Below are 26913 nucleotides of genomic sequence, written 5' to 3' on the forward strand. Positions count from 1 at the left end.
GATTACCTATGCATACAAAGAGCTAAATATATAATGAAATTATGTTGGAAAGATAAGTCTAAGCCAGTAATCTAATCATTCTGTAGATGCTACAAATTATGACTTCACAAGCACTGTATTTGCAATTGGTTCCCTAAAAAGAAAAGAGAGGCTTTGATGGTGATGGTCTGGTTGAGAAGGGAGAAGTTGAACATATCCTTATTTAAATATTACAATGTCATCTCTTCAATGAGGCTTTCCCTATACACTCCTATAGAAAACAGATGCCCAGCACTCACTCTATCACAGAGCTTGTATATGCATTAATTACACTTCTTAATTTTTTACTTGGTTATTTTCTTTTTCACCCAATGGAATATAAGGTCCATGAGACAGAGGATAGTAACGATTTTGAAAGGCCACACAGTATAAAGATTAAGAGCACAGATTTGAGGACTAAACACTAGAATTAGAGTCCTGGGCACATTGCTTAATGTCTCCATGTCTTGGTTTCCTCACCTGGAAAATACAGTTAATAACAGGACTGATACACTTTAAAATATACAATAACAAATATATATTTTATAGATATTAACCACTATATAAGTCTTGGCTTTTATTGTTTATGTTCACCACTTTCCTCAATGCCTAGAACAGCAAATGAATGGATAAATATTCAAACACACATGTACACATATACATTCTGCACATCCTAACTTTCTACTGAAATGTGGAATATTCATAATCAGGTGTTTACTTTTAAATAATTAAAACTGTTCAAAGTACCTGTATATGTCAAATATATACAAGTAACATGCAGTGTTACTGTGAAGCTCAGAACTGCATTTGGCACCACAAGGACCCATGCTTCAGCCAAATTCAAGGCTTCCCAACCAGTGGTCCTCAGAGTTACTGCAAAGCATCTTCAAGTCCACAGTGCACGAAGAATAGTTGATTGACTACATAAATCTGTCTTGCATTTCTTTGACTATCTTTCAGATATATGCATTGTAATTAATAAAATATGAATGCATTTAAAACTACTACTGAGTTCAACGGAATTAGCATTGTTTGGTAGTTCCTCATTGTTTTGTAGTTCCTTCATTATCTTAAAATTCTTTGGCAATTGATTCAAAAAAATACAACTAGTGTCTTTGGGGATTCTGAAAAGTTTGACATTTAAATGGGAATCTTAAACGTGGAAAGGTTGAGAATCACAGGTCTAGGTCATGCTGCACCACCAAAATGTCATCTTGCCCTCCCCAAGCTCCCCGGCAAGCAGCAAAGGGCACTTGAGTCAAGGAATACACAGACTAGAAGTGCTCCTGTTCAGCCTTCTCATCTAAACTGCTCTAGGCATCATTGCCTGAGATTGTCTACATTTGTGAATTCTGTTTCAGCAGAAAGGTCAGGCCTTTGCTCAGAAATAGCTTAAACCGTTGTGGATGAAACATGCCTTCTTTTTTAATATAGTTAAGTTGAGACTGAGAGAAGGTAGTAGACCATAAAACTCACACTGTTACAATGTTTCAAAATTTCAGTGGTGTCTTTCTAAATATTTACCTCCATTGAGAGGCTTCTCAAGCAGGTGATAAAATATTAGTATCTTCACCCATTAATCATCCATAATCACTACAGCCACATTTCAACATCCCTGCCACAAGTACAGATGCCTGGACCCTGTGAGAGACACTGGAGGGAAATGATGAAGATGGGAAACATGATAAAGCAATTGTGGAACTCCTATATCAAGAGGAAGGCTTTGATGTCCCACTGTATTACAGTTTTCTGGAAATTTCTAAATAAAGAATACTACTATCAGGAAGACATAAGCTCTGTGTTACCCTCTTTCTGTCTATAAGCATAATAATAAAAGATAATGTAGCAGTCCTTCAGTTATTTGCACCATGACCAGTGGTGGAGATACAGCACAGGCAGAACCAATGCTGTGGGTTCATGAAATCTCATTTCATTTTTCTTCTGAAAATGCAAGAAAACCACATTTCCAAATTGCCCTTGCTATTAGGTGAGGGCTGTATGATTAGTCCGTCTAGCAGTATGTAAATGGAATTCATACACGTAAATTCTAGTCAGAAGTTAAGGGTGGGTATATATCCTCTGCCCACTCTCTTCTGAAACCATTTGAGACCTGCTGCTAAATTTCACATAAATAAGAAACAGGGAATTCCCCGGTGGTCCAGTGGTCAGGACTCAGCACTTTCACTGTGGAGAGCCTGGGTTCAATCCCTATCCCTGGTCCAGGAACTAAGATCCCACAAGCCATGCCATGCGGCCAAAAAAAAAAAAAAAATTCCATATTACATCACTGTTACTGCATGTTCTAATTTGTTACACTGCATATCCTTGCCTAACCTAATACACAGTGTGTTCTAAACAAGTTACTTTCCCAATTAAACTGAAGATTAGTTATTAAACAGAAGTACATTGGCTTTGGAGTCTGATAAACTTGGTTTTAAATACCTAGTTTACATCTTATGATTGAAATCTTTAGAAAGTTAAATGACTTCTAAGTCCTAATATGCTTTTTCTATAAAATGCATAGAATATCACATGCTATGCAGTTTTACTATACAAAGTACTATACAAAGTACCTTAGGTAACTAAACAAGTGAATAAATTTGTGAGTGTATATATGTGTTTGCACTCCTTGGAGTACAAAAACAGCTCAGTGAATATTAATTTCGTGTTTTGTATTATTTCTAAAAAATATAATTTGACTAGAAATGAATTAGATGCTTAGAATAAAAGTTTTAAGGATAAAAGGAACCTGAATCCATCCCTTTATTTTGCAGATGGGGCAAAATGAGATAGAGGTTAAGTGAATAGCATTGCCTGTAGTGAAATGCTCTTCTTTCCATCATACTATCTGCTGTTGAATTAGATATAATTAGAAAGTATTAAGAAATGTCATAACTTACTTTCCCACATATTAGATACCACGGCATCAAAATATGGAATTGAAAGAGTTATTCATCTGCAAGTTTTATAAAATATAAAATAACTCCTCAGTCTTGCCCAACCATGTGGAAATAAGAGGCACAGATGTTTCGAGCAGTGTCAAGGATGGTGACAGTGAAGCAGCGGTCTTTCCTCTACCCAAAGCCAACTGGCTTCTGTATAAACTGACTGTACAACTGTGGCTTCATCCGTGAATACTTAAGTTAATTTGTACAGTAATGTAGCAGAGAGGTTCAGAGCATCAATGCCTACCAGATAAGACTTTGGCCCGAATTCCAGTTTCACCACCCTCCAAGTCTAGGGCCCTAGGCAGTTTAACCACTTGTTAGCTCTCCGTTTCCTTATCTGTAAAATCAGGATAAGAGCATTTGCTACAAAGAAGTTTTCTGAGTATTAAAAGAGTTAACGTTTGTAAAATCATTTAATACAATGTCTGACAACTAGTAAGCACACACTAATGATAATTATCATGATGTGCAGAAATCCATTCCTCTCAGTACACTGTAATCACACAATGGATATACCTGCATATAAATAAATATTCATACCCACATATACATTATGAATGAAAACTTGTTACATCTGCTAAATCACTTATATTTGTACCTGTATGGAAATGTTTGTAATTGAGTTACCACAGAGAATTCACATTTGCAAAGCATGAATGGGATCTGATATTATATAACACAAATGAAAGATTAAAATTTGTAAAAACGGGGCTTCCCTGGTGGCGCAGTGGTTGAGAGTCCGCCTGCTGATGCAAGGGACATGGGTTCGTGCCCCGATCCAGGAAGATCCCACATGCCGTGGAGCTGCTGGGCCCATGAGCCATGGCCGCTAGGCCTGTGCGAGAGGCCGCGACGGTGAGAGGCCCGCGTACCGCAAAAAAAAAAAAAAAAATTTGTAAAAACAGAATTTCAAAAGATATTTACAATGTTAGTATAGCCTCTTTTTTTTAATAAATTTATTTATTTTATTTATTTATCTTTGGCTGCATTGAGTCTATGTTGCTGCGCGTGGGCCCTCTCTAGTGGCGAGCAGGGGCTACTCTTCGTTGTGTAGGCCTCTCCTTGTGGTGGCCTCTCTTGCTGCGGAGCAGGGCTCTAGGTGCGCAGGCTTCAGTAGTTGTGGCGCGCAGGCTTAGTTTAGTTGCTCCGCAGCAGCAGGTGGGATCTTCCTGGACCACGGCTCAAACCCATGTCCCCTGCCTTGGCAGGCAGATTCTTAACCACTGAGCCACCAGGGAAGTCCCAGTATAGACTCTTAAAGCAACTCATTAAATAGCAAATTTTTTCTCTGCCTTCTTATGTACAATATAACCAAATTTCACATTTTATCAATTACTTAGAATTATCATTATATTAATTATACATGCCATAGCTGCTCCTGATGTGGGATATAGGGAGTAAGGAGTATGGATTTAAAGACATTCTCAAACACTTGCTTTCTATATAAAGTAGATGATTAGCTTGCTTTTTGCTCATCTGCACTATTCTTATGAAATTGAATATGTTGAGCTGTTTGTCCTTCAGGGCAACAGAACACCATGAACTCTTTGAAGAATAGATTAATAAATTAAAGAGTGAAGTAATCATCCCTGAACTGCTTTACTTGCCTGCCAGAAAAATTATCTTCTTTGCTTGTGCTTCCAATATCTTTTGAGTTGTCAGCACCATTCAAAACATTTCTTAAGATTCCACCATGCATGTCATTTCAGATCGCCTGTGTTGTTTCTCATACTGTCCTCTCCACGCCCAAACCAAATGAACAAACTTGACTGTATAATTTTGGATTAGGGTCTGCAATAACTGTCAGCCCTGTAACAGGTGTGAGTTCCAAGATGCTTTTGTGCCTACAGAGCTATTGCTTTCTCCACTCGAATGGAAAACTGTTTCAAGCGCTGACTTATATGCCAGTTTTCTGACTAGGATTGGATCTGGTTTCTCAGTTTCAACAATCCTAACAGGGTTCTAAAACAAGCCTACTTTCCCTAGGAGTTGGACCCTCTGTCCCTCCTGCCAACAGCTGGCTGGAATCCTGCTTCAACCCAGATGGACTCCCACACTCCGGAAACCACACAATCCCCATCCACCTGTCTCCATGGCACTACTGCAGGGAAACTCAGGCTGAGGGGCCCCCACCACCTGATTTGAATCTCAGGATATCAATTCAAGTCCAGATGGAGAACAAATTTGCTGCATCAACTTGGATCCCAAATCGGATTCCTGCCACCATCCTCACAGGCAAACCCTCTGCTGAGAAGGTTTCCCTAGTCCTGGCACTGCCTGTTCCTAACTTGTTTTTCTCTTGCTCCAGGCCAAACAATTGAGGATTCATCATGCCACATGACCCATCCTACAAAGTTTATTACGATAAATACCTTTGGCAGCCTAATGCTCTCCTTCTCTCTGGCATCTTTCATTAATACGCTGTCAATGAAAAGTACCCTCAGATGTACCCAGTACTTTTCTAGGATACTTTGGGCTCATTACTAATGCCTCACCAACAAAATAAAAAGAGATTCTCTACAGCTATGATACTGAGTTAAAACAATGAAATTTGTACAGTTTACGCTGTATAAAGTCTGTTTGTGACACACTGTATTAGTTTACTCCACCTACCATAATAAAATACCACATACTGGGTGGGTGGCTTAAGCAACAGAGAGGTACTTTCTCACAGTTCTAGAGGCTGGAAGTTCAAAATCAAAGTGTTGGCAGGTTTGGTTTCTCCTGAGGCCTCTCTCCTTGGCTTGCAGATGGCTGCTCTCTTGCTGTATCCCAACATGTCCTTTTCTTTGTGCAAGTGCATCCCTGATGTCTCTCTCATGTGTCCAAATTTCCTCTTATAAAGGATACCAGCCAGATTGGATTAAGGCTCACCCTAATGGTCTTATTTTAAATTAGCTGCCTCAACAACAAGGACCTACTATGTAGCACAGGGAACTATATTCAATATCTTGTACTAACCTATAATGCAAAAAAAAAATCTGAAAAAAGAATATATATATATGTATATATATACATATATATGTGAATCACTTTGCTGTACACCTGAAACTAACACATTATAAATCAACTAAACTTCAATTTAAAAAATAAATAAATAAATAAAATCAATAGCCTCATTAAAGGCCCTGTCTCTCAATACAGTCGCATTCTGAGGTACTGGTGGTTAGGGCCTCAACATATGAATTTCAGAGGGAAGGTGGGACAATTTAACCCAAAACACATGAAATAATATCCTCTTCACAAGGTCTTAGTATACTGCTTTGAAGAATGAGTCACCCATAGTAGACCTCTTTTAGAGGTTATTAAGTGGATGAAAAACTATTTCAAACTTTTAATCTTGACCTCACTAGGAACCTGTGAGATAATACTCACAGGCAAAATGAGTAAAATTTTACCATCAAATCTGACTTTCTGAAATGGGCTGGACAACAGTGAAAATAGTTACTGTACCTGATAAACCTCTAGTCTCTAAGTTGTCTTTAAATGATGCTTCAGAAAGAAATATCTTGGTCTATCCATGTACTAGTATGTTTTGTTTACACTACAGTCAATTATATTCCTCTAAATGTTTTAATGCACATTTCAAATTGCCAGATGTTTTATGTCATGCTAGCCTGGAGTATGGACAAACAGAAGATGGCTCCCAGTAGCAGTGTGTTCACTAACAACTACCACTGGTATAAAATTTGACAAGATCTGAGAAAAAAAGGCTCATTTTTTTTTTACTGAAAAAATGATCAGAAAATGGTCACTATTCAAAAACAAATTCTATGTAAAGACCCATTTTCATTCTGTGGTTTTTAAGGATTGAGTTTTCTCCCCACTGGCTATGCCACTTGGAAATGCCAAAGTTTCCCATCCCTCAATTCAATCCTTCCAGTTAGGGCACTGGCTAATCTTGGATGTTGAAACATTTTAGAATCCACGCAGTGGGGAGGCTCCTGTAAGGCAGCTGGCACTGCTCAGCTGCGTCTGTCACCGCTCAGCTGCGTCTGTCACCACTGCCATGCAGCCTGCAGGGATACCTGCCTGGCACACAGCCCACTGGGGACCAAGAAGAAGCGGGGAGCCCGCACTGCTGGCTCTTCTCTCCCACGCTGTTCCTGAACCTTGCTCCATTATTAGTGCTGCTCCCAGCTCCTGGGCTCTCCTGTTCCCACTGCTCCTATCGTTCCAGCTCTCTGCTGGGCTCAGCTTCTCTTTTTCTTTCCATCCTCAGGCTGCAATGAACATTTTCATAATAGAACTTTGCACCCTGGTGAAAGTCTATCTGTAGAACAGATTCCTTGAATTGGACTTGTGGGGAATGCTCGATACTTTTTTAATGCGTAAAGAAGAAGCAAAGGTGATGCACTAAGAAAACCCTTTGCTTTCCCATCACTGTTGAAAGAGCACAGGTTTCTATATTATTCTAAGTTTTGTTAAGAGCATTTGTGGCCATGGGAGGGGTGAGAAGCAGAGAAGAGTCCAGAGAGGAAGAAAAGAAGGAAAAGAGAGAAAAGAAGGTGAGAGGGAACTGGAAGGTTTTCAGGCAAATGAGGGGAACAGTTGGTAGGGAGGAAAAAATTTAAACTATGTCCAAGCACAGTGACGTTCACTTCCAAAATTAAAATTGTCTGCTGGTTATGGCTGAAAACCCACAATTCTTTTTTTAATCTTATTTTCACCATCATAGTCTTCTCAGGCTGACATAATTACCTTTTGGGGTTTCATCAGCATTTGGCAAAATTACAGCATCTCAATTTCAAAAACGTTTTATTTCCAGAAAGGAATCTAAAGCCTCTTATGTTTTAACACATGGCAGGTGCTTAGCTGTTAACAACTAACTTTTTACCTAAAGAGTGACATAATTAACCCAAGCATGTTACGTTCCCATCACTGGATGTTGTATCACTAATTTTATTTTTTAGAAATCAGGCTTCATTTAATAATAAACTAGCATTTGAAATTATTATTAGCATCATGGCAAATCTACCCAAGGTTACCTTTCACAGAATAGCCGCCTGTTGTTCTCAGTAGGTTTTGCCCTGCAGCAGGTGACAGATGGTCCATGTGAGGATAAACACTGGAGAAAAGAAAAAGGAAAAATATCAAAGCGGATATACTGTGTCTTTTTTGAAAGTAATTTATCTTTTGATTTCATGTTCACATAAGGAGGCAAAAATTTATGGCTATCCTGTGATAAGTGTGGTAAAGTAGCAGGCTCCTGATCTCAGTGATGATGCTGGGCAGGGAATGGCTCATTGTGGCTGCAGAGGAACAGGTGGTCCTTAGATTTTTAGACTCAGAAGTTTAATTGTATCAGCTCAGTTGGGGAGATCAGGCCTTGGCAAAGAGAGAAAATGTAACCAAATTCTGAATAGGCTGCTTTATAAACCTGTTGCCAATTGGTTAACTTACAATGAGAAACATACTTTTGAATGAAAGAATAGTTTTCTCCAGAATGAAGGCTTTAAAAATATATATATTTACCAAAATGCAATTATATGAGCTTGGACTCAGAGCAAAGGGGTTAACATGATAAAAACAACAGCACCTGCTCAGAGTACAGTCTCTGTAACAGCTACTCAACTCTAACTTTGTAGTGTGAAACAGCCATGGATAGGGCAGGTAAAGAAATGGGCAAGGCCATTTCCCACTATAACTTCATACACCAAACAGGCAGCACGCAGGCTTTGGCTTTGGCTCAGGTCTGCACTACAAGTCATATGCATGATCATATATGAGAGATTTATCACAACTCTGCGAGGTTAGCGTTATGTATTTCATGGGTGAAGAAACTGAGGCTCAGAGAAATTAATCGACTTATTACCTGAAGTGACACAGGTAATAATGCTAATGAATTTTTCAAACCAGGACTTCCTATTTCAAGTCAGATTCTGTTGCATCAAAGTTGGCTACTCTGGAGGTAATTCCACTGAGGTAATAGTAAAGTCATTTTTCTTAATTCAAAATATTTGTATCGGTTGAAATTATCATTTTCCCAAGAGAAACACCAACATTTTAATCCTCAAACTCCATTATTTTTCTAAACTCTGTGAATATTTTAATATTTACTCACTGTGATTGAGCTGCACAAAGAAAATAGCTTCTTAAATTCTTTAAATCTGCATTTATTTTTTTCACAACCTCTAACCATGGGTAGGAAGATTTTTTTTTTTTTTTTCAACTGGTCAGTTAAAGTATTTCTGCCTCTTCTTGTTTCAACAACCCTTATTCAGTCTTTCCAAAGTTCAACTTCCTATTAGGGCTTTTTAAAATTTGCCTCTTTCACAGAATTTAGTCTTTTAAGGTAAATGTCCAGTCTTTCAGATTTACCCCCTTAGTCCTCTCAAGTTTATATGAGTGTGTGAGGGGGTTTGACCTTGTCCTCATAGAAGTAGGTGAAGGACACATGAAAGGATGGTGGAGAGATTCATTCCTCAGATCCATGAGGTATCACCTGGATCTCTATATTCTCTTATACAGCATATATGGAGTAGTCTCCTCCCCAGATTGGTGACTGCTGATGGGCAGGTGGCTGGACCAGGCTTTTGGGGTGACATGCTGGCACCACTGCTAGGACCCATAAGGACTTTTCACCCAGTCTCAAAGTCCTTACCTATGGTGGCCACTCTGTCTTGATCCCTGGTCTCTGCTACCTGCCAGCAATTTCAACATCTCTTCATCACTTCATTGGAGAAATTCTGGGATCCCAGAACGCCATATAGATCATCTACCTAGCTGCCTTACAGCAAGGATATGCATAACCACTCCATGCCAAGCTGGAAGTATCTGAGGGATGGAGGCTCAAAGGCTTCCATTCAGTCTTGCCAGGGAAGCATGGCCAGCCTGAATGGACTCAGGCCCCGCATACCCATGTGAATACATCAAGTCAACTCTTTTTTTTTTTTTTTTTTCAATTTAGGCAGATAGTAAGAGCCCTTATTCCTCATCTACTCACTCTCCTCTCTGTCCTCTCCTCTGCCTTCCTCTCCCCACAAACTACCAAGACAAGCAGCAGTTTTTCTCTCCCTCTCTCTCTCTGCCCCTGCTTGATAAGGACCACCTGAAAATGGAACTCTGCAGTCCAGTTTCATCAGCCTCACTCATGTTATGCTTCATGAAGAAATAAAAGAATGTAGAAAATCCTCTGTTTTACCAAAGCCAGGCTTTTAAGTCTATTGTCTTCTGTAAACTTCTATCTGTATAGTGTCAGAAACTGAATATTAATTCACTCTCTTTGATTTCCTCTTCTGGCATTCTTAATCCCTACCTGAGATAGATACACTTCTAAAATTGGCTAGGAAATTGAATGTGGATATCACACACACACACACACATTTAAAAAATATAAATTCTATTATATACCATTACAGTATAATATTAAGTTTCCATATTCCTAAAACATTTTTCATTGTTCAATGAAAGTTGTGTGCTTCCTGAATATCCGAAGAAATAAACCTGTATTTATTTCCAAATGGAAAGCTGTACTTCAGAGAGAGTAAAACGTTTGAAAATTTATGGATTCTTTTAACAGCAATAACAGAGAACTGCACATTTTCATGTTTTCAGTAGACTGTATTTGTACCCTAGTCCTCATTCCATAGACTTCTGCAAATAAGAGAGACTTTTGCAGATAAGAGGAAGGGTGTGTCTAGAAACTACTATGTAAGACAGCCCGGGCAGCATAATAAGAAGTTCATTTGCGGCCTTTATGAGAATTCCCACACCTTAGAACCTAGATTAGAATTCAAGCCACTGAATTAACACATGGCACTTCCATAAAACCTAAAAGGCAAAATTTCAAGTCTCTGAGGGGCACGAGGTCTTAACTTCTTGTGGTAAGAACCTCTTAACTTTCTAGAGTCAAAACTAATTTCCTCCTACTCTTGGCATCACAACAACCACCTTCTCTGATCCACTCTATCATTTGACTATTTTATAGGTAGAAACTTTACTCTGTAGCTTTTTCAAATCCCTTTTCTGAAAGCATGTTAATTTAACCCACTAATGCTTTCTTAAATGAATAAACCAAGTATAATCCCCATGTATAAATGAGGAATCACACACATGTTTTATGATATATCCATGTGCTACAAAGAACTGGAATTAGAATAGTTTCCTAAGGTTTAGAAGAGTTCACTGCCATTATTACAAATCATGCATCTTCTTACATTGCTTCCACAATTTGTTGGTTCACCACATAAAGAACTATTATAAAGAGTTATTAAGTCTGCTCTTATCTTTCTCTTTCCAAGCCCAATTTCAGTGCTAATGTAGGGGATAGAACTATTACCTTATACGCTAAAAATTTTATAATTTTATTGTGACGTTTTCTTTGGGGAGTCATGTGACTGTGTTATATTCAAATTTGTGATATGAGGTGTGGTAATGAGGGGTTTGTTCTCGTTATATTTCTAATTAAAGTTTTCTCTATAGCTCCTTTTTTCTGACCCTTTGATCATTTTTGTGATATCTGAGCCTTTCCAACATTCCTATTAATTAGATAAACTCGACAGTCTAATAATGTTTTGAATATTGCTTCATATTTTGCCCAAATATGCGGACTAATCCCTGATTTTATTTTTCCTTTATTACTCTTTTCCTGCTTGTTTTTGAGATGCTTTTGTTGGACTGTCCATTAATTTCTACACCAAACTTTATCATAATCTCACATCTCACATCATATGTTTACTCCTGAATTTACATCTTTCACTGTATCTTGAAAATATAACCAACTATTTTTAAATGCTAGAAACAAAAGATACGACATCAACATTACACTTAAGCTATCAATGATTAACTTATTTTTGGCTTAGCTCAAATTATGGTATTTGGAGAATTCATGTTGCAACACAAAATTTTTGAATCTGTGTATGTAGAATGACATATCAAATGCACTGTTTTTAAGACAGTTAAGCGTCTCCTGGTCATGAGATACAAGAAATACATGGTTAGCAAGTGTTACTTGCTATTGACTAGCTAAACTGCCTTATTAACGTGCCAAGAAGAACAGTAATTTCTTGGGAGCAAATACAGTTGCACAGAAAGAAATTCCACTTTCTGAGGAATCCTAAACACGTTTAGACCCTGCTGTTCTTAATAAGACACTGAAACACCTGACCCATCTCTCACTCTATTCCATAGTCCTTCTCAGGAACCAGGACTTATGAGATGAGATAGCACCTGCCTTTTTCCCACCTTCTTTTTAGAGTTCTTTTGCACTTCCCACAGTAGTGCATCCTTTCTGCCTTGTTAATCACCTCAGACTACTCAAGCAGACAAAGCTCTCATCTTCTTAGTGAACAATGGGTAAGCATTAACTGGAATTACATGAATATCTGTGTTCATTTTTTCTATGAAAGCAAAACTAGAGGCGGTCTTTTCCACCACTAAACTGCCAATGCCTAGCACAGTGTCTGGCTGTGTGACATCTACACACATGTTTGTTACATGCTTCACATAGTGATGCTATTCACATGCAGAAGAGACTCCTCGAATTTTCAAAAGATTAATTTTGATTCATATATACATGTATATGCTCTATGTTCCTCTTTTAATAAAACTAGATGTTTTTATTCTTAACATTCTCAACATTCTCATTTGTAAAATCTCTCTTACCTTTCTTTCCCTTGATGATATGATTTTATAAGCTTGCTGATTCAGACTCATGCCAGTTTCCGTTTTCTCATCAACAAAATGGTGAGCGAACAAGAAACAACCTCTTCCTCACAGTATGGTTATGAGGATTAAATGCAACAATACATACAAAGCATTGCCCCATAGTATATTTATTCAAAATGCCTATAGGGCATTCCCAATGCTCAGTAAACATCAGCTGCCTTTTTTCTCCTTCTCGTTTTATTCCAGCTACAAAAGGAAATGCCATCTTTTCTACAACTATCTCATTAAGGTAAAATGAGATTCTCTATTTAAACAAAGCCCTTCCTTACCTAAGAAAGTAACCAAAGTCGTCCGGTTGTGCTAAACACACACAGCAGTTGTGTAGGTGATGGAGAGCTGAAGTCAGTTCAATAAATCATGAAAGAATACAAAGTTTAACAAAGAAGAGTTTAATTGGGAACTGTAGTACATCCATCTGCTCTACCATCTTTTACTGAGTCCTAGTTATTACTGCCTGAGGCAGATAAGCTTTAGACTAATCTGAATGAAGTGAGATGTGACATTAATTGTTACATTTGAATTCTTACTAGATTAGAAATTGTGCAGCTACACACATGGCACATAACAACTTCCAGGTCCCCTTTTTCTTTTCTTTTCTTTTTTTTTCTATTTTCAAGAGATTATTCCATCTAGGGTGTTGCTGTGCTATTAAAAAGTAAATCTTGCATAGGATAAAGTGTTCCCTGAGACTTTGTTTCATGTGAGAGAAAGGGATATGGGTTCTACCAGACTAGTAACAGCCAGATGCAGTTCGTGTTTACCTTCTGAAATGCAGATTACAGACAGATTACTGTCTTTTGCCGTGAAAAGAAAAAAACAAAACCAAACAAAAAAACCTGTCTTTGGAAGAACTGATCTCCAGGAACAAAAGTAAATTCAGACAAAAGGGAAAATTAACCAACATTTAGAAAGCATGAGGTCAACCACAAAACTCCATTGGTAGGAATTTTTATTCATATTTAATAGATAAATAGGCTCATGGAGGTTAACTGGAAGTCACACAGCTAGCAAATGGATGAGCAGAGATTTAAATTCAGCTGGGTTGGGTTATTTTCCCTTTCAAACATGGTTCATTCTACTGCTGCTCCCTGTTTTATGAGCAACAAACTCAGAGGACCGTGTTTAGGGTCAAATTGATACTGTAGATGAAATGTGCTTTGAGGGCTGAAGGATGGAGGTGTCTAGTAGGCATATGGACATCCCCTGATCCAGTTTCCCCATCAGTAAAATGTAATGTTGTGAAAATAAAATTGGAGGAAGTTTTAAGGACACTTTAGAAAGTTAAAATACTATAGTGTATCTTTATTCTGTTCATGCTTGTTTATAATAAAGAAGCAGAAAGCCACATGCCTAGAGACCATCCTTCCTTCCCTCTTACCTTTCCTCCTCACTGCTCTCCCCCATCTCCTCCTATCACAAATTCTCATGTACATATACTTGAAGACAGTGAAGTCCTTAAAAGAAATTTCCAAGAAAATAAAAAGAGAAGGTGAAGAGAAGGACATTAAAAGTCTTCGAGGAGGAACCAACCTGTGTTTCATATCTTGGGGCAGTGTTCTCAGAACTCTTTCAGAATTACAATAATATCATTACTTATTTGATTTACAAGCTCCTTAAGCACAGAGGTGGTATCTTAAGGTTCTTTGTATTCCCAGTATCTAGCACAGTAAAGAAAACTTAATAAATATTTATTCTTGATAGGGAATACATGCGTGTGTATGTGCGCGCGCGCACACACACACACACACACACACACACACAGACTCATGCATTGATAGCGAATTCCTTGTCTATAAGAATTTTGTTGTACCCATCTTGGGATAACTGAGGCAACTATGGTAAGTTTCAAAAAGCATGTTAGAAGCCCTTAAAAAAAAAAAAAAAGCATGTTAGAAGCCCTAGATTTAGTAGGAGGAAACCAGAATTATAAATTCTAATGAAGAGACCAACAGGTAGGGAGAAACCAGAAAATATAAAGACAAGGACACAGGGAGATCAGCTCAGTGCTTTGTGACCACCTGGAGGGGTGGGATAGGGAGGGTGGGAGGGAGGGAGACGCAAGAGGGAAGAGATATGGGAACATATGTATATGTATAACTGATTCACTTTGTTATAAAGCAGAAACTAACACACCATTGTAAAGCAATTATACTCCAACAAAGATGTTAAAAAATTAATTTAAAAAAATAAAGGCAAGGAAATATTTTTATTTCAGGAAGAAAATAGTGTCAAACTCTAAAGTGAGCTCAAATAAAATATATAAGGAAAAGTGTCCAATATATTAAGCAACAAGGAGGACAGTGGTAACCTTCTCAAAAGCAGTAAATTGATTCAGTCTTTGCTCATATGGCTATAGTTTTACTTACTGAAATAATGTCTAAAATGTCTAAATCATCTCACAACTGATTTAGGTAGAAAACCAAGATGCCATAATGAATGCATTCATCCATTCAACAAACATAAACCGAGCACTCACTAGCTCTGTGCTGGGCACTAGGGATAAAATATAGATAAATATCACGGACTTTCAGGGCACCATTCATTTAATTTATCATTTTCTTTTCAAACTTCTATTTGCATCAAAATAAGTTTGAGGAGCCTTTGGAAAACATATATTCCTTTGGGTTTTCCCCATGAAGTGAGTGAATCTGAATCATCTATTTTAAGACCAAGGTATCTATATTTTTATAGGCTTCAAAAAATTCTAACGCACATCAGTGTTTTAAACCACTAATACATCATCCCTCTAATAGTCATAATGTAAAGCTAAACTTATGGTTTCTGTTCGTATTTCAACAAGATGGAGAAATAAGATGGCCTAAAAAATCTCCAGCTCAAACATCAGATAGAATATAATACACAGCTGACCTTTCAAGAAAGAGCAAAAGACTTCTGCTTCTGGATAAAATGTATGGGATGAAAAAGACCTTGATCCTAGTGGTAACAACCAGAAAAAAACCTAACAAAATAAAAGTCATATTTTCAATGTGACAAAGGAGTCTTGATAAGCTGACAGCCTCCATACCTGGAGGTGGGTATACGGTCTAGGTACAGCTGACTAAGGAGAGAGATGCTAAAGATGAAACAATTACGTGGGAACGGGAGAGGTCAGACAAGCCCTGAATGATAGTGTAGACTGAACTGGAGTATAGAAAAGTCCCAAGTACAAGAGCAAATTGCTGAGCCTGACAATTCTCTCCACCAACTCTATCCTTAAAATTCTGCAAAGAGAGCTTCGGTGGAGAAAGGAATAGAAACATAATCCATGCATTCTCACGGTGACTGGACTGCTGAGTCATCCAGGTATAGAATCCAAAGACTAACCAACATATTTGAAGCTGCAGCCAACTGACTCCCAGCTCACATATTTATGGGATTTAAAGGGAATGAACTCAATCTAATAAAAGCTGTGACCTAGCCTCAGCTCAACACAAGAAAGGAATTCAGCTCTCTAAACTACATAACGAACAATATGACACTTCAATCTCTACTTTTTATGCACAATAACTGGAATAAAATTCTTAAAAAATTCAAGCAGGAAATTCAGTCTAAGTAACAAAGAACGGATGGTTTAAACAGAAAATAAATAATATGATGATAGACTTACACCAAAATCATACTGATATCTATGTTAAATGTAAATAGACAAAATATTCCAAGTATTAGTCACACATTGTCACACTGGATTAAAAAGAACCAATTGAATGATGTTTGCAAGAGACATACTTTAAATTTAAAGATACAAATAGATTAAAAGGTAGAGAAAAGATAAAATAATCATAAGAAAACAGAAGTAGCCATGAATATACAAAGTAGACTTTAAAACAAGAAGTGTTGCCAGAAAAAAAAAGCTCATTTTGTAGTGATAAAGGTCAATTTATCGAGAAAAAAAAATTCTAATGATATATACACCTAATAACACAACTTCAAAATATATGAAGCTAACAACTGAGAGCACAGGGACATAATCTTGCCAGTGGACAGAGCAAAGGTTCCAAGGAACTATAAGTTAGAGCTGCTGCTAGGCACTTTGGAATTGTTGTGTCCAGGGACCAGCAGTCAAGGAGTTACTACCATATTGTCCAGGGTAATTAACCACGATCGACAGGAGGAGTAGAGATGGTTTTGCACAATACGGAAAGGGAAGAATACATGTAGAACCCAGGTGATCCACTTGGATGGCAACTGGTACTCTTTTGTCCACTGTAGCAAGAAATGAACATAAGCAGCAACTCTGGCCTGGAAATAATTCCCAGAGTTTCAGAGCCCTCTGAAAGGAAGATTTGGGTCACACCACCAGGTAAGCCACTAAGAGCCAACACGGCATTAGCAGAGGGTGAGGGGAATTTGGAATGGAGAGTGGAAATGGTAAAAGATGAGAATGGTTTTAGCCCCAATATCAACTGCAATTATTAAAGCTGTAGCTTATCTCACTAATCTGCTAAGTTTCCTCTCAGAAAGATAAGCCTGGGGCTTCCCTGGTGGCACAGTGTTTGAGAGTCCGCCTGCCAATGCAGGGGACACGGGTTCGTGCCCCAGTCCGGGAGGATCCCACGTGCCGCGGAGTGGCTGGGCCCGTGAGCCATGGCCGCTGAGCCTGCGCGTCTGGAGCCTGTGCTCCGCAACAGGAGAGGCCACAACAGTGAGAGGCCCGCATACCGCCAAAAAAAAAAAAAAGAAAAAAGAAAGATAAGCCCGTAGGAATCATGGAGAAGCTGATCCCTGAACTTATATGGAGAAGCAGATCTGTGTGATGTAAGGGATAGACTATGACAGTCATAAAAAAAAGTACCACTCAAATTTCCAACTGTAGTGACTACAAATGACTGACACTCCCAGCTGCTATGCTTTGAATACATCACTGTATCCTGGCCAAGGGCATGCTTCCACTGAGCTGCTCCCAACCAATGACTTAGTGCAAAGGGATGTTATGGCAAGCACACTCCAGTGATTTGGGACTCCTCTGACAGACTATTCTGGCACAGAGACTCTACACTGGCCTTGCCAAAACATTCATAAAACGGCACTGCAATCTAAGGCTTTCTTTCTTCCTTCCTTCTTTCCTTTTCTCCTTCACAGGTGTCAGACAGCAATCAGATGCTCGCCCAGCCTCCTCCAGCTCCCTTCTCATTTTCCCTCACAGAGGGAAATCTCCCAATGAAGCTCATGAATGACCAATGCCATCTTGTCTTCTGTTTCTCAGATGACTCAGATTAATGCTTAATCTTTAAAATAATGTTTATATAAAATTTTGTTCAATTAAATCGAATCATAAGTTTGATCATTTTTATACCAATAGTAACTAGGTTTTCTAGTGTGCCAGCTAGACCTTAATTTTCAAGATCTTTAGGTACCATAATAACTTATACTAATATCATCTTGAGTTAATAAATAGGTAATTACCCATTGATTTCTATGGGAGATGATTTCTATGAAGGACTGATTACTGGAAGATTGATCACTGAGCATAAGAAGGTGTAAAGGAATATAAGGTTTCTTCCTTTATTCATGCACTTTGGTACTGTTAAAACTTCTTCTATGTTACAGAAAGTTCTCAATTATCTACCATTTAGTTTTCTCTGAGAAACAGAAGTTAGCATCAAAAATATTAAATACATAAAATAAAAAATTTTTTACATGTGCCGAAGAGCTCATACAGCTTAATATCAAAACAAACAAACAACCCAATCAAAAAATGGGCAGAAGACCTAAATAGACATTTCTCCAAAGGAAACAAACAGATGGCCAAAAAGCACATGAAAAGATGCTCAATATTGCTAATTATTAGAGAAATGCTACTCAAAATTACAAGATATCACCTCACACCAGTCAGAATGGCCATCATCAAAAGTCTACAAATAATAAATGCTGGAAAGAGTGTGGAAAAAAGGAAACCCTCCTACACTATATGTGGGAAGGTAAATTGGTGCAGCTACTATGGAGAACAGTATGGAGGTTCCTTAAAAAAACTAAAAATAGACTTAACATATGATCCGACAATCCCACTCCTGGGCATATATCCAGAGAAAATTCTAATTTGAAAAGATATATGCACCCTAATGTTCACAGCAGCACTATTTAGAATAGCCAAGACATGGAAGCAACCTAAACGTCCATTGACAGATGAATGGATAAAAAAGATGTGGAATATATATACAATGGAATATTACTCAGCCATGAAAAAGAATGAAATAATGCCATTTGCAGCAACATGAATGGACCTAGAGATTATCATATTAAGTGAAGTAATCAAAAAGGATGTAAAAATTCCAATCCAAAAATCCTTATAAATATTTTAGGCTAAAGTAAATTCTTTAGACTTAGTTGCTGGTCTATACTGTATGGCTCAAGATTTGCCAAGAAAATGCAAGAAGACATATATAATTGATTAACACTATTGATGCATCTTAGTAAGGAATCAAACAAGATCTAATGAACTAGACATTTTTGTGATCAAGAATAAGCTTTAGAGATTATTCATAGTCACAGGTGATTAGAGGAAGGAATATTTTGGGGAAAAAAATACCCCACAACTTGGAAATAGTTAAAAGAGTGTACTTGGTATCCTTTCAGTGGAGTGCTAGGCATTGCCTAGAGAACCCTCTAATTATCTGATTCTATAGGAGCATGCACCTTTCATTAACTTTCTATTGACTGGGAAATTTTATAACTCTACATTGTAGTGATTAAGTTGTAGAAAACTGATAGCCATGCAAAGGATTACTAGCAACAAAATAATCCCTATTCATAACAATGTAAGTCAATTTTCTTTAGTAGAGATTATGAATCTTTATAACTCAAATTCTCATATGAACCAGTTAAAAATTCTTACTGGTTACTTCATTCATATGTTGAATAATAATCCTTGACATATGTTTACTTTAAAATGTTTTAAAATATACAGGCAAGACAAAGGTTGGAAGAAATATTTGTAACATAGCTATCAAAGGACTCATATGTAGAATATATAAAGCACTTCTAAAAATCAATAAGAAAAACACCAACCAAATGAAAAATAAAAAGGCAATTAACTTGAAAATATTTTTCACAAAAGAAGATTATATATATATATATATATATATATATATATATATATCAGCCATTTCCAGGCCAAAAAAGCACATAAAAATGTACTAATCATTATCAGTCATCAGATAAAGAATTGCATACTCAAAAAAATTATTTAAAAGACTGAGAAAACCAAACATTGGCAAGGACGTGGGATTAATAAAACTCTCAAAATTTGTGGATGGGAAGGCAAAATGGTATAACCACCTTGCGGGAAAAAAAAAAAAAAACTACACCATTTGGCAATTTCTTATAAACTTAAACACATGCTTTACCCATGCCCTAGAAATTCCTAGGCAAGTCCAAGAAAAATTAAAACATATGCCCATGAAATGACTTATACATAAATTTACATAGCAGTTTTATTCGTATCGGCCAAAACTGGAAAGAGCCCAAATACCCATCTAAAGGATAATGGAAAAAACAAATTATGCTATATTCATAGTTCTCAGCAACAAAAAGCAAAACAGAAACTCAACAGCATGAATGAAACTCTCATACTGTTTTGAGTGAAAGAAGTCAGACACAAAAGAGTACTCACTGTTTCATTTTTATAATGTTCAAGGACAGAAAAAATAATCTATGGTCATAAAAATCATAACAGTGATTTACTCTGAGGAAGGGGTGAGGATTTATTGGAAAGCAACAAGGCAAAACTTTCTGGGAAGATAAAAATATTTTATATTTTGATCAGGAGATCAGAGTCTAGATTACACGAATGTATAAATTTATCAAAATTTTTCAAATTTATTTTCTATCCTTACACCAATACTGAACTACCTTGATAATTGTAGTTTTGTGTTAAATACTGCTGTGTGGCAATAGAAGTCCTTCAAACTATTTTCTTCTCTTTCAAGATCATGTTGGCTCTTGCTATTTTATGTTCTTTGTAACAGCATGAAAATTTCAGAAAAAACTGTTGGGATTTTGGTCAATATTGCTTTGAATTTACAGATTAGTTTAGGGGAAATTGACATCTTAACAATGTTGAGTCTTCTGGTCCATAAACACTTTATATTGTTCCATTTATTATGGTCTTTAAATTTTTTTTCTAAAATGCATTTGTATGTTCAGAGGAAAGGTCTAGTACATCTTTTATTGTACTTGTTTTTAGGTATTTAATACTTCATACTATTTTAAATATTGTTCCTAGTATACAGAAACAGTTTTTATATCTACCTTTTTATTCAGGAAAACTGCCAAATTCACTTATTAATTCTAATGTTCTTAGTGAATTCTTTTGGAATTTTCTATATACACACACCATGTCATTTGCAGATAATAGCTGTTTTAATCTATATTTTCAATATTCATGAAATATTAATATTATATAGATACGTGAATAATAAAGTTCATTTTGCACTACTGTACAGATTAGGACCACCAGTATAATGAAGTGATAATATTCTTGTCTCATTTCATACTTTAAGAAGCAAAGCATTCAATATTTACTGTTAAGTACTCTATTAAATCTATTAAATATTCTATTTAAATGTTTATAGATATTCTTTTCAGATTGAGAAAGTTCCCTTCCATTTCTGGCTTACTGAAATTTTGTTCCATGAATATGTGTTTAATTTTATCAAACTTTTTGGTTTTCTAATGAGATAATCAGGGCTTTTCTCCTTGATTAGGTTAATTTGGTCAATGCAGTGACTGAGGTTTTCAAATGTTAAATCAACATTGCTACCTCAGAATAAACCATACTTCTTATACATGTTAACATAGTTTATGTATTACTGAATTCAATTTTCTCTTTTTTTTAAATTACAGTCAAAAAAGCCCCACATAACATGAGATCTGTTCTGAAAAATTTAGTTGTACAGCGCAGTATTGCTAACTATAAGCACAATGTTATGTAGCAGATTTCCAGAACTTCTATATCTTGCACGACTGGAACTCAAAGCCCACTGAACAGCAGCTCTCCATTTCCTCCTCCCCCACATCCCTGGCAACCACCATTCTACTCTCTGCTTCTACTAAGATGCTTTAGAGAACATCAAATAAGTGGAATCATACAGTAGTTGTCCTTGTGTTACTGACTTATTTCACTTAGCATAATGTCCTCAAGGTTCATCAATATTATGGCATGACAGAATTTATTTCTTTTTTATGGTTAAAAAATATTCCATTATATGTATATACCACATTTTATTTATTCAGGTATCAATGAACATTCAGGTCATTTCCACCTCTCGGCTATTGTGAGTAATGAGGCAATGAATATGGAAGTGCAAATATCTTCAAAATCCTGATTTCAATTATTTTGGATAAATACCCAGAAGTGGGATACCTGGATCACATAATAGTTCCACTTCTAGAACTTTATCTTTTGATACAGTCTTTATTTTAAAAACTATTTTGTCTGATATAAAATAGCTACCCCAGCGTTCCTTTGATTTCCATTTATATGGAATATCTTTTTCCATCCCTTCACCTTTAGTCTGTGTGTGTCCTTACAAATGAAGTGAGTCTCTGGTAGGCGTACATAGATGGGTCTTGTTTTTTCAGCCATTCAGCCATTCTGTCTTTTGATTGGACAATTTATTTCATTTACATTTAAAGTAATTATTGATAGGTATGTACGTATTGCCATTTTGTTAATTGTTTTTTGGCTGTTTAGTAGTTCCTCTCTGTTACTTTCTTCTTCTCTTGCTCTCTTCAATTGTGGTTTGATGTCTTTCTTTAGTGTTATGCTTAGATTCCTTTCTCATTACCTTTTTTTTAAAATAGATTTTTATTGGACTATAATTGCTTCACAATACTGTGTTAGTTTCTGTTGTACAACAAAGTGAATCAGCCATATGCATACACATGTCTCCATATCCCCTCCCTCTTGAGCCTCCCTCCCATCCTCCCTATCCCACCCCTCTATGTCATCGCAAAGCACCAAGCCCGTCTCCCTGTGCTATGCTGCTGCTTCCCACCAGCCAACTATTTTACATTCAGTAGTGTATATATGTCGCTGCTACTCTCACTACACCCTAGCTTCCCCCTCCCACCCCGTGTCCTCAAGTCCATTCTCTACGTCTACATCTTTATTCCATTCCTGCCCTGCAATTAGGTTTTTTCAGTGCCATTTTTTTCTTTTTTTAAGATTCTGTATATATGCGTTAGCATACGGTATTTGTTTTCCTCTTTCTGACTTGCTTCACTCTGTATGACAGACTCTAGGTCCATAGGACTGCTGGGTCATATGGTAGTTCTACTTTTAGTTTTTTAAGGAACCTCCATACTGTTTTCCATAGTGGTTGTATCAATTTACATTCCCACCAACAGTGCAGGAGAGTTCCCTTTTCACCACACACTTTCCAGCATTTATTGTTTCTAGACTTTTTGACAATGGCCATTCTGACCGGCATGAGGTAATACCTCATTGTAGTTTTGATTTGCATTTCTCTAATAATTAGTGATGTTGAGCATCTTTTCATGTGCCTCTTGGCCACCTGTATGTCTTCCTTGGTGAAAAGTCTATTTAGGTTGTCCACCCTTTTTTTTTTTTTTCTTTTTGCAGTACGCAGGCCTCTCACTGTTGTGGCCACTCCCGTTACGGACCACAGGCTCCAGACACACAGGCTAAGCGGCCATGGCTCACAGGCCCAGCCACTCCGCAGCATGTGGGATCTTCCCAGACCGGGGCACGAACCCGTGTGCCCTGCATCGGCAGGCAGACTCTCAACCACTGCACCACCAGGGAAGCCCCGTCCGCCCATTTTTTAACTGGATTGTTGTTTTTTTTGATATTGAACTCCACGAGCTGTTTGTATATTTTGGAGATTAATCCTTTGTCGGTTGTTTCATTTGCAAATATTTTCTCCCATTCTGAGGGTTGTCTTTTTATCTTGTTTATGGCTTCCTTTACTGTGGGAAAGTTTTTAACTAAGTCCCATTTGTTTATTTTTTATTTATTTCCATTTCTCTAGGAGGTGAATCAAAAAAGATCTTGCTCAGCTCGGTGCTTTGTGACCGCCTGGAGGGGTGGGATAGGGAGGGTGGGAGGGAGGGAGACGCAAGCGGGAAGAGATATGGGAATATATGTATATATATAACTGATTCATTTTGTTGTGAAGCTGAAACTAACATACCATTGTAAAGCAATTATACTCCAATAAAGATGTTAAAAAAAAAAAAAAAAGATCTTGCTGTGCTTTATGTCAAAGAGTGTTTTTCCTATGTTTTCCTTTAAGAGTTTTATAGTGTCTGGTCTTACATTTAGGTCTGTAATCCATTTGGAGTTTATTTTTGTGTATAGTATTAGGTAGTGTTCTAATTTCATTCTTTTACGTGTAGCTGTCCAGTTTTCCCAGCACCACTTATTGAAGAGGCTGTCTTTTCTCCATTGTATCTGTCGCCTCCTTTGTCGTGGGTTTATCTCTGGGCATTCTATCCTGTTCCATTATATCTTTTGTGTATCTACAATAGGTTTTTCCTTTGTGGTTACGATGAGCTTTACATAGAACAACACATATATATAATAGCCTATTTTAAGTTGATAACAACGTAAGTTTGAACACATTCTAAAATTCTATGTTTTTACTCCCACCACCCTTCCCAAGTTTTATGTTTTTCTTTTTTTAAGATGGGAAATTTATTCTTTTTTAAATTTTCTTTTATTTATTTTTTCATACAGCAGGTTCTTATTAGTCATCAATTTTATACACATCACTGTATACATGTCAATCCCAATCGCCCAATTCAGCACACCACCATCCCCACCCCACCGTGGTTTTCTCCCCTTGGTGCCCATACATTTGTTCTCTACATCTGTGTCTCAACTTCTGCCCTGCAAACCGGTTCATCTGTACCATTTTTCTAGGTTTCACATACATGCATTAATATACAATATTTGTTTTTCTCTTTCTGACTTACTTCACTCTGTATGACAGTCTCTAGATCCATCCACGTCTCAACAAATGACTCAATTTCATTCCTTTTTATGGCTGAGTAATATTCCATTGTATATATGTACCACATCTTCTTTATCCATTCATCTGTTGATGGGCATTTAGGTTGCTTCCATGTCCTGGCTATTGTAAATAGTGCTGCAATGAACACTGTGGTACATGACTCTTTTTGAATTATGGTTTTCTCTGGGTATATGTCCAGTAGTGGCATGGCTGGGTCATACGGTAATTCTATTTGTAGTTTTTTAAGGAACCTCCATACTGTTCTCCATAGTGGCTGTATCAATTTACATTCCCACCAACAGTGCAAGAGAGTTCCCTTTTCTCCACACCCTCTCCAGCATTTGTTGTTTCTAGATTTTCTGATGACGCCCAATCTAACTGGTGTGAGGTGATACCTCACTGTACTTTTGATTTGCATTTCTCAAATAATTAGTGATGTTGAACAGCTTTTCATGTCCTTCTTGGCCATCTGTATGTCTTCTTTGGAGAAATGTCTGTTTAGGTCTTCTGCCCATTTTTGGATTAGGTTGTTTGTTTCTTTAATATTGAGCTGCATGAGCTGTTTATATATTTTGGACATTAATCCTTTGTCCATTGATTCGTTTGCAAATATTTTCTCCCATTCTGAGGGCTCTCTTTTTGTCTTGTTTATGGTGTCCTTTGCTGTGCAAAACGTTTGAAGTTTCATTAGGTCCCATTTGTTTATTTTTGTTTTTATTTCCATTACTCTAGGAGGTGGATCAAAAAAGATCTTGCTGTGATTTATGTCAAAGAGTGTTCTTCCTATGTTTTCCTCTTAAGAGTTTTATAGTGTCCGGTCTTACATTTAGGTCTCTAATCCATTTTGAGTTTAATTTTGTGTATGGTGTTAGGGAGTGTCCTCATTTCATTCTTTTACATGTAGCTGTCCAGTTTTCCCAGCACCACTTACTGAGGAGACTGTCTTTTCTCCATTGTATATCCTTGCCTCCTTTGTCATAGATTACTTGACCATAGGTGCGTGGGTTCATCTCTGGGCTTTCTATGTTGTTCCATTGATCTATGTTTCTGTTTTTGTGCCAGTACCATATTGTCTTGATTACTGTAGCTTTGTAGTGTAGTCTGAAGTCAGGGAGTCTGATTCCTCCAGTTCCGTTTTTTTCCCTCAAGATTGCTTTGGCTATTCAGGGTCTTTTGTGTTTCCATACAAATTGTGAAAATTTTTGTTCTAATTCTGTGAAAAATGCCATTAGTGGTTTGATAAGGATTGCATTGAATCTGTAGATTGCTTTGGGTAGTATAGTCATTTTCACAATATTGATTCTTCCAATCCAAGAACATGGTATATCTCTCCATCTATTTGTATCATCTTTAATTTCTTTCATCAGTGTCTTATAGTGTTCTGCATACAGGTCTTTTGTCTCCCTAGGTAGGTTTATTCCTAGGTATTTTATTCTTTTTGTTGCAGTGGTAAATGGGAGTGTTTCCTTAATTTATCCTTCAGATTTTTCATCATTAGTGTATAGGAATACAAGAGATTTCTATGCATTAATTTTGTATCCTGTAACTTTACCAAATTCATTGATTAGCTCGAGTAGTTTTCTGGTGGCATCTTTAGGGTTCTCTATATATAGTATCATGTCCTCTGCAAACAGTGACAGTTTTACCTCCTCTTTTCCAATTTGTATTCCTTTTATTTCCTTTTCTTCTCTGATTGCCATGGCCAGGACTTCCAAAACTATGTTGAATAATACTGGTAAGAGTGGACATCCTTATATTGTTCCTGATCTTAGAGGAAATGCTTTCAGTTTTTCACCATTGAGAATAATGTTTGCTGTGGGTTTGTCATATATGGCCTTTATTATGTTGAGGTAGGTTCCCTCTATGCCCACTTTCTGGTGAGTTTTTTTATCATACACAGGTGTTGAATTCTGTCAAAAGCTTTTTCTGCATCTATTGAGATGATCATATGGTTTTTACCCTTCATTTTGGTAATATGGTGTATCAGATTGATTGATTTATGTATATTGAAGAATCCTTGCATCCCTGGGATAAATCCCACTTGATCATGGTGTATGATACTTTTAATGTGTCATTGGATTCTGTTTGCTAGTATTTTGTTGAGGATTTTTGCATCTATATTCATCAGTGATATTTGTCTGTAATTCTCTTTTTTTGTAGTATCTTTGTATGGTTTTGGTATCAGGGTGATGGTGACCTCATAGAATAAGTTTGGGAGTGTTCCTTCCTCCGCAAAAATTTTTGGAAGAGTTTGAGAAAAATGGGTGTTAGCTCTTCTCTAAATGTTTGATAGAATTCACCTG

General features: G+C 37.1%; 1 protein-coding gene across 1 annotated transcript in view; it reads right to left on the reverse strand.

Annotated features, from left to right (window-relative positions):
• The window catches only part of LOC132597190 (SCAN domain-containing protein 3-like), a 382646-nt gene that overhangs the window by 302023 nt on the left and 53710 nt on the right, over positions 1-26913 (reverse strand). Inside the window, exon 2 of the mRNA XM_060297563.1 lies at positions 7955-8034. Within this exon, the coding sequence (XP_060153546.1) occupies positions 7955-8021 (67 nt within the window). The 5' untranslated portion in view covers positions 8022-8034. The remainder of the gene's footprint in view (positions 1-7954; positions 8035-26913) is intronic.

This window comes from Globicephala melas, chromosome 4 (genome assembly GCF_963455315.2).
Source record: "Globicephala melas chromosome 4, mGloMel1.2, whole genome shotgun sequence".
NCBI lineage: Eukaryota > Metazoa > Chordata > Mammalia > Artiodactyla > Delphinidae > Globicephala > Globicephala melas.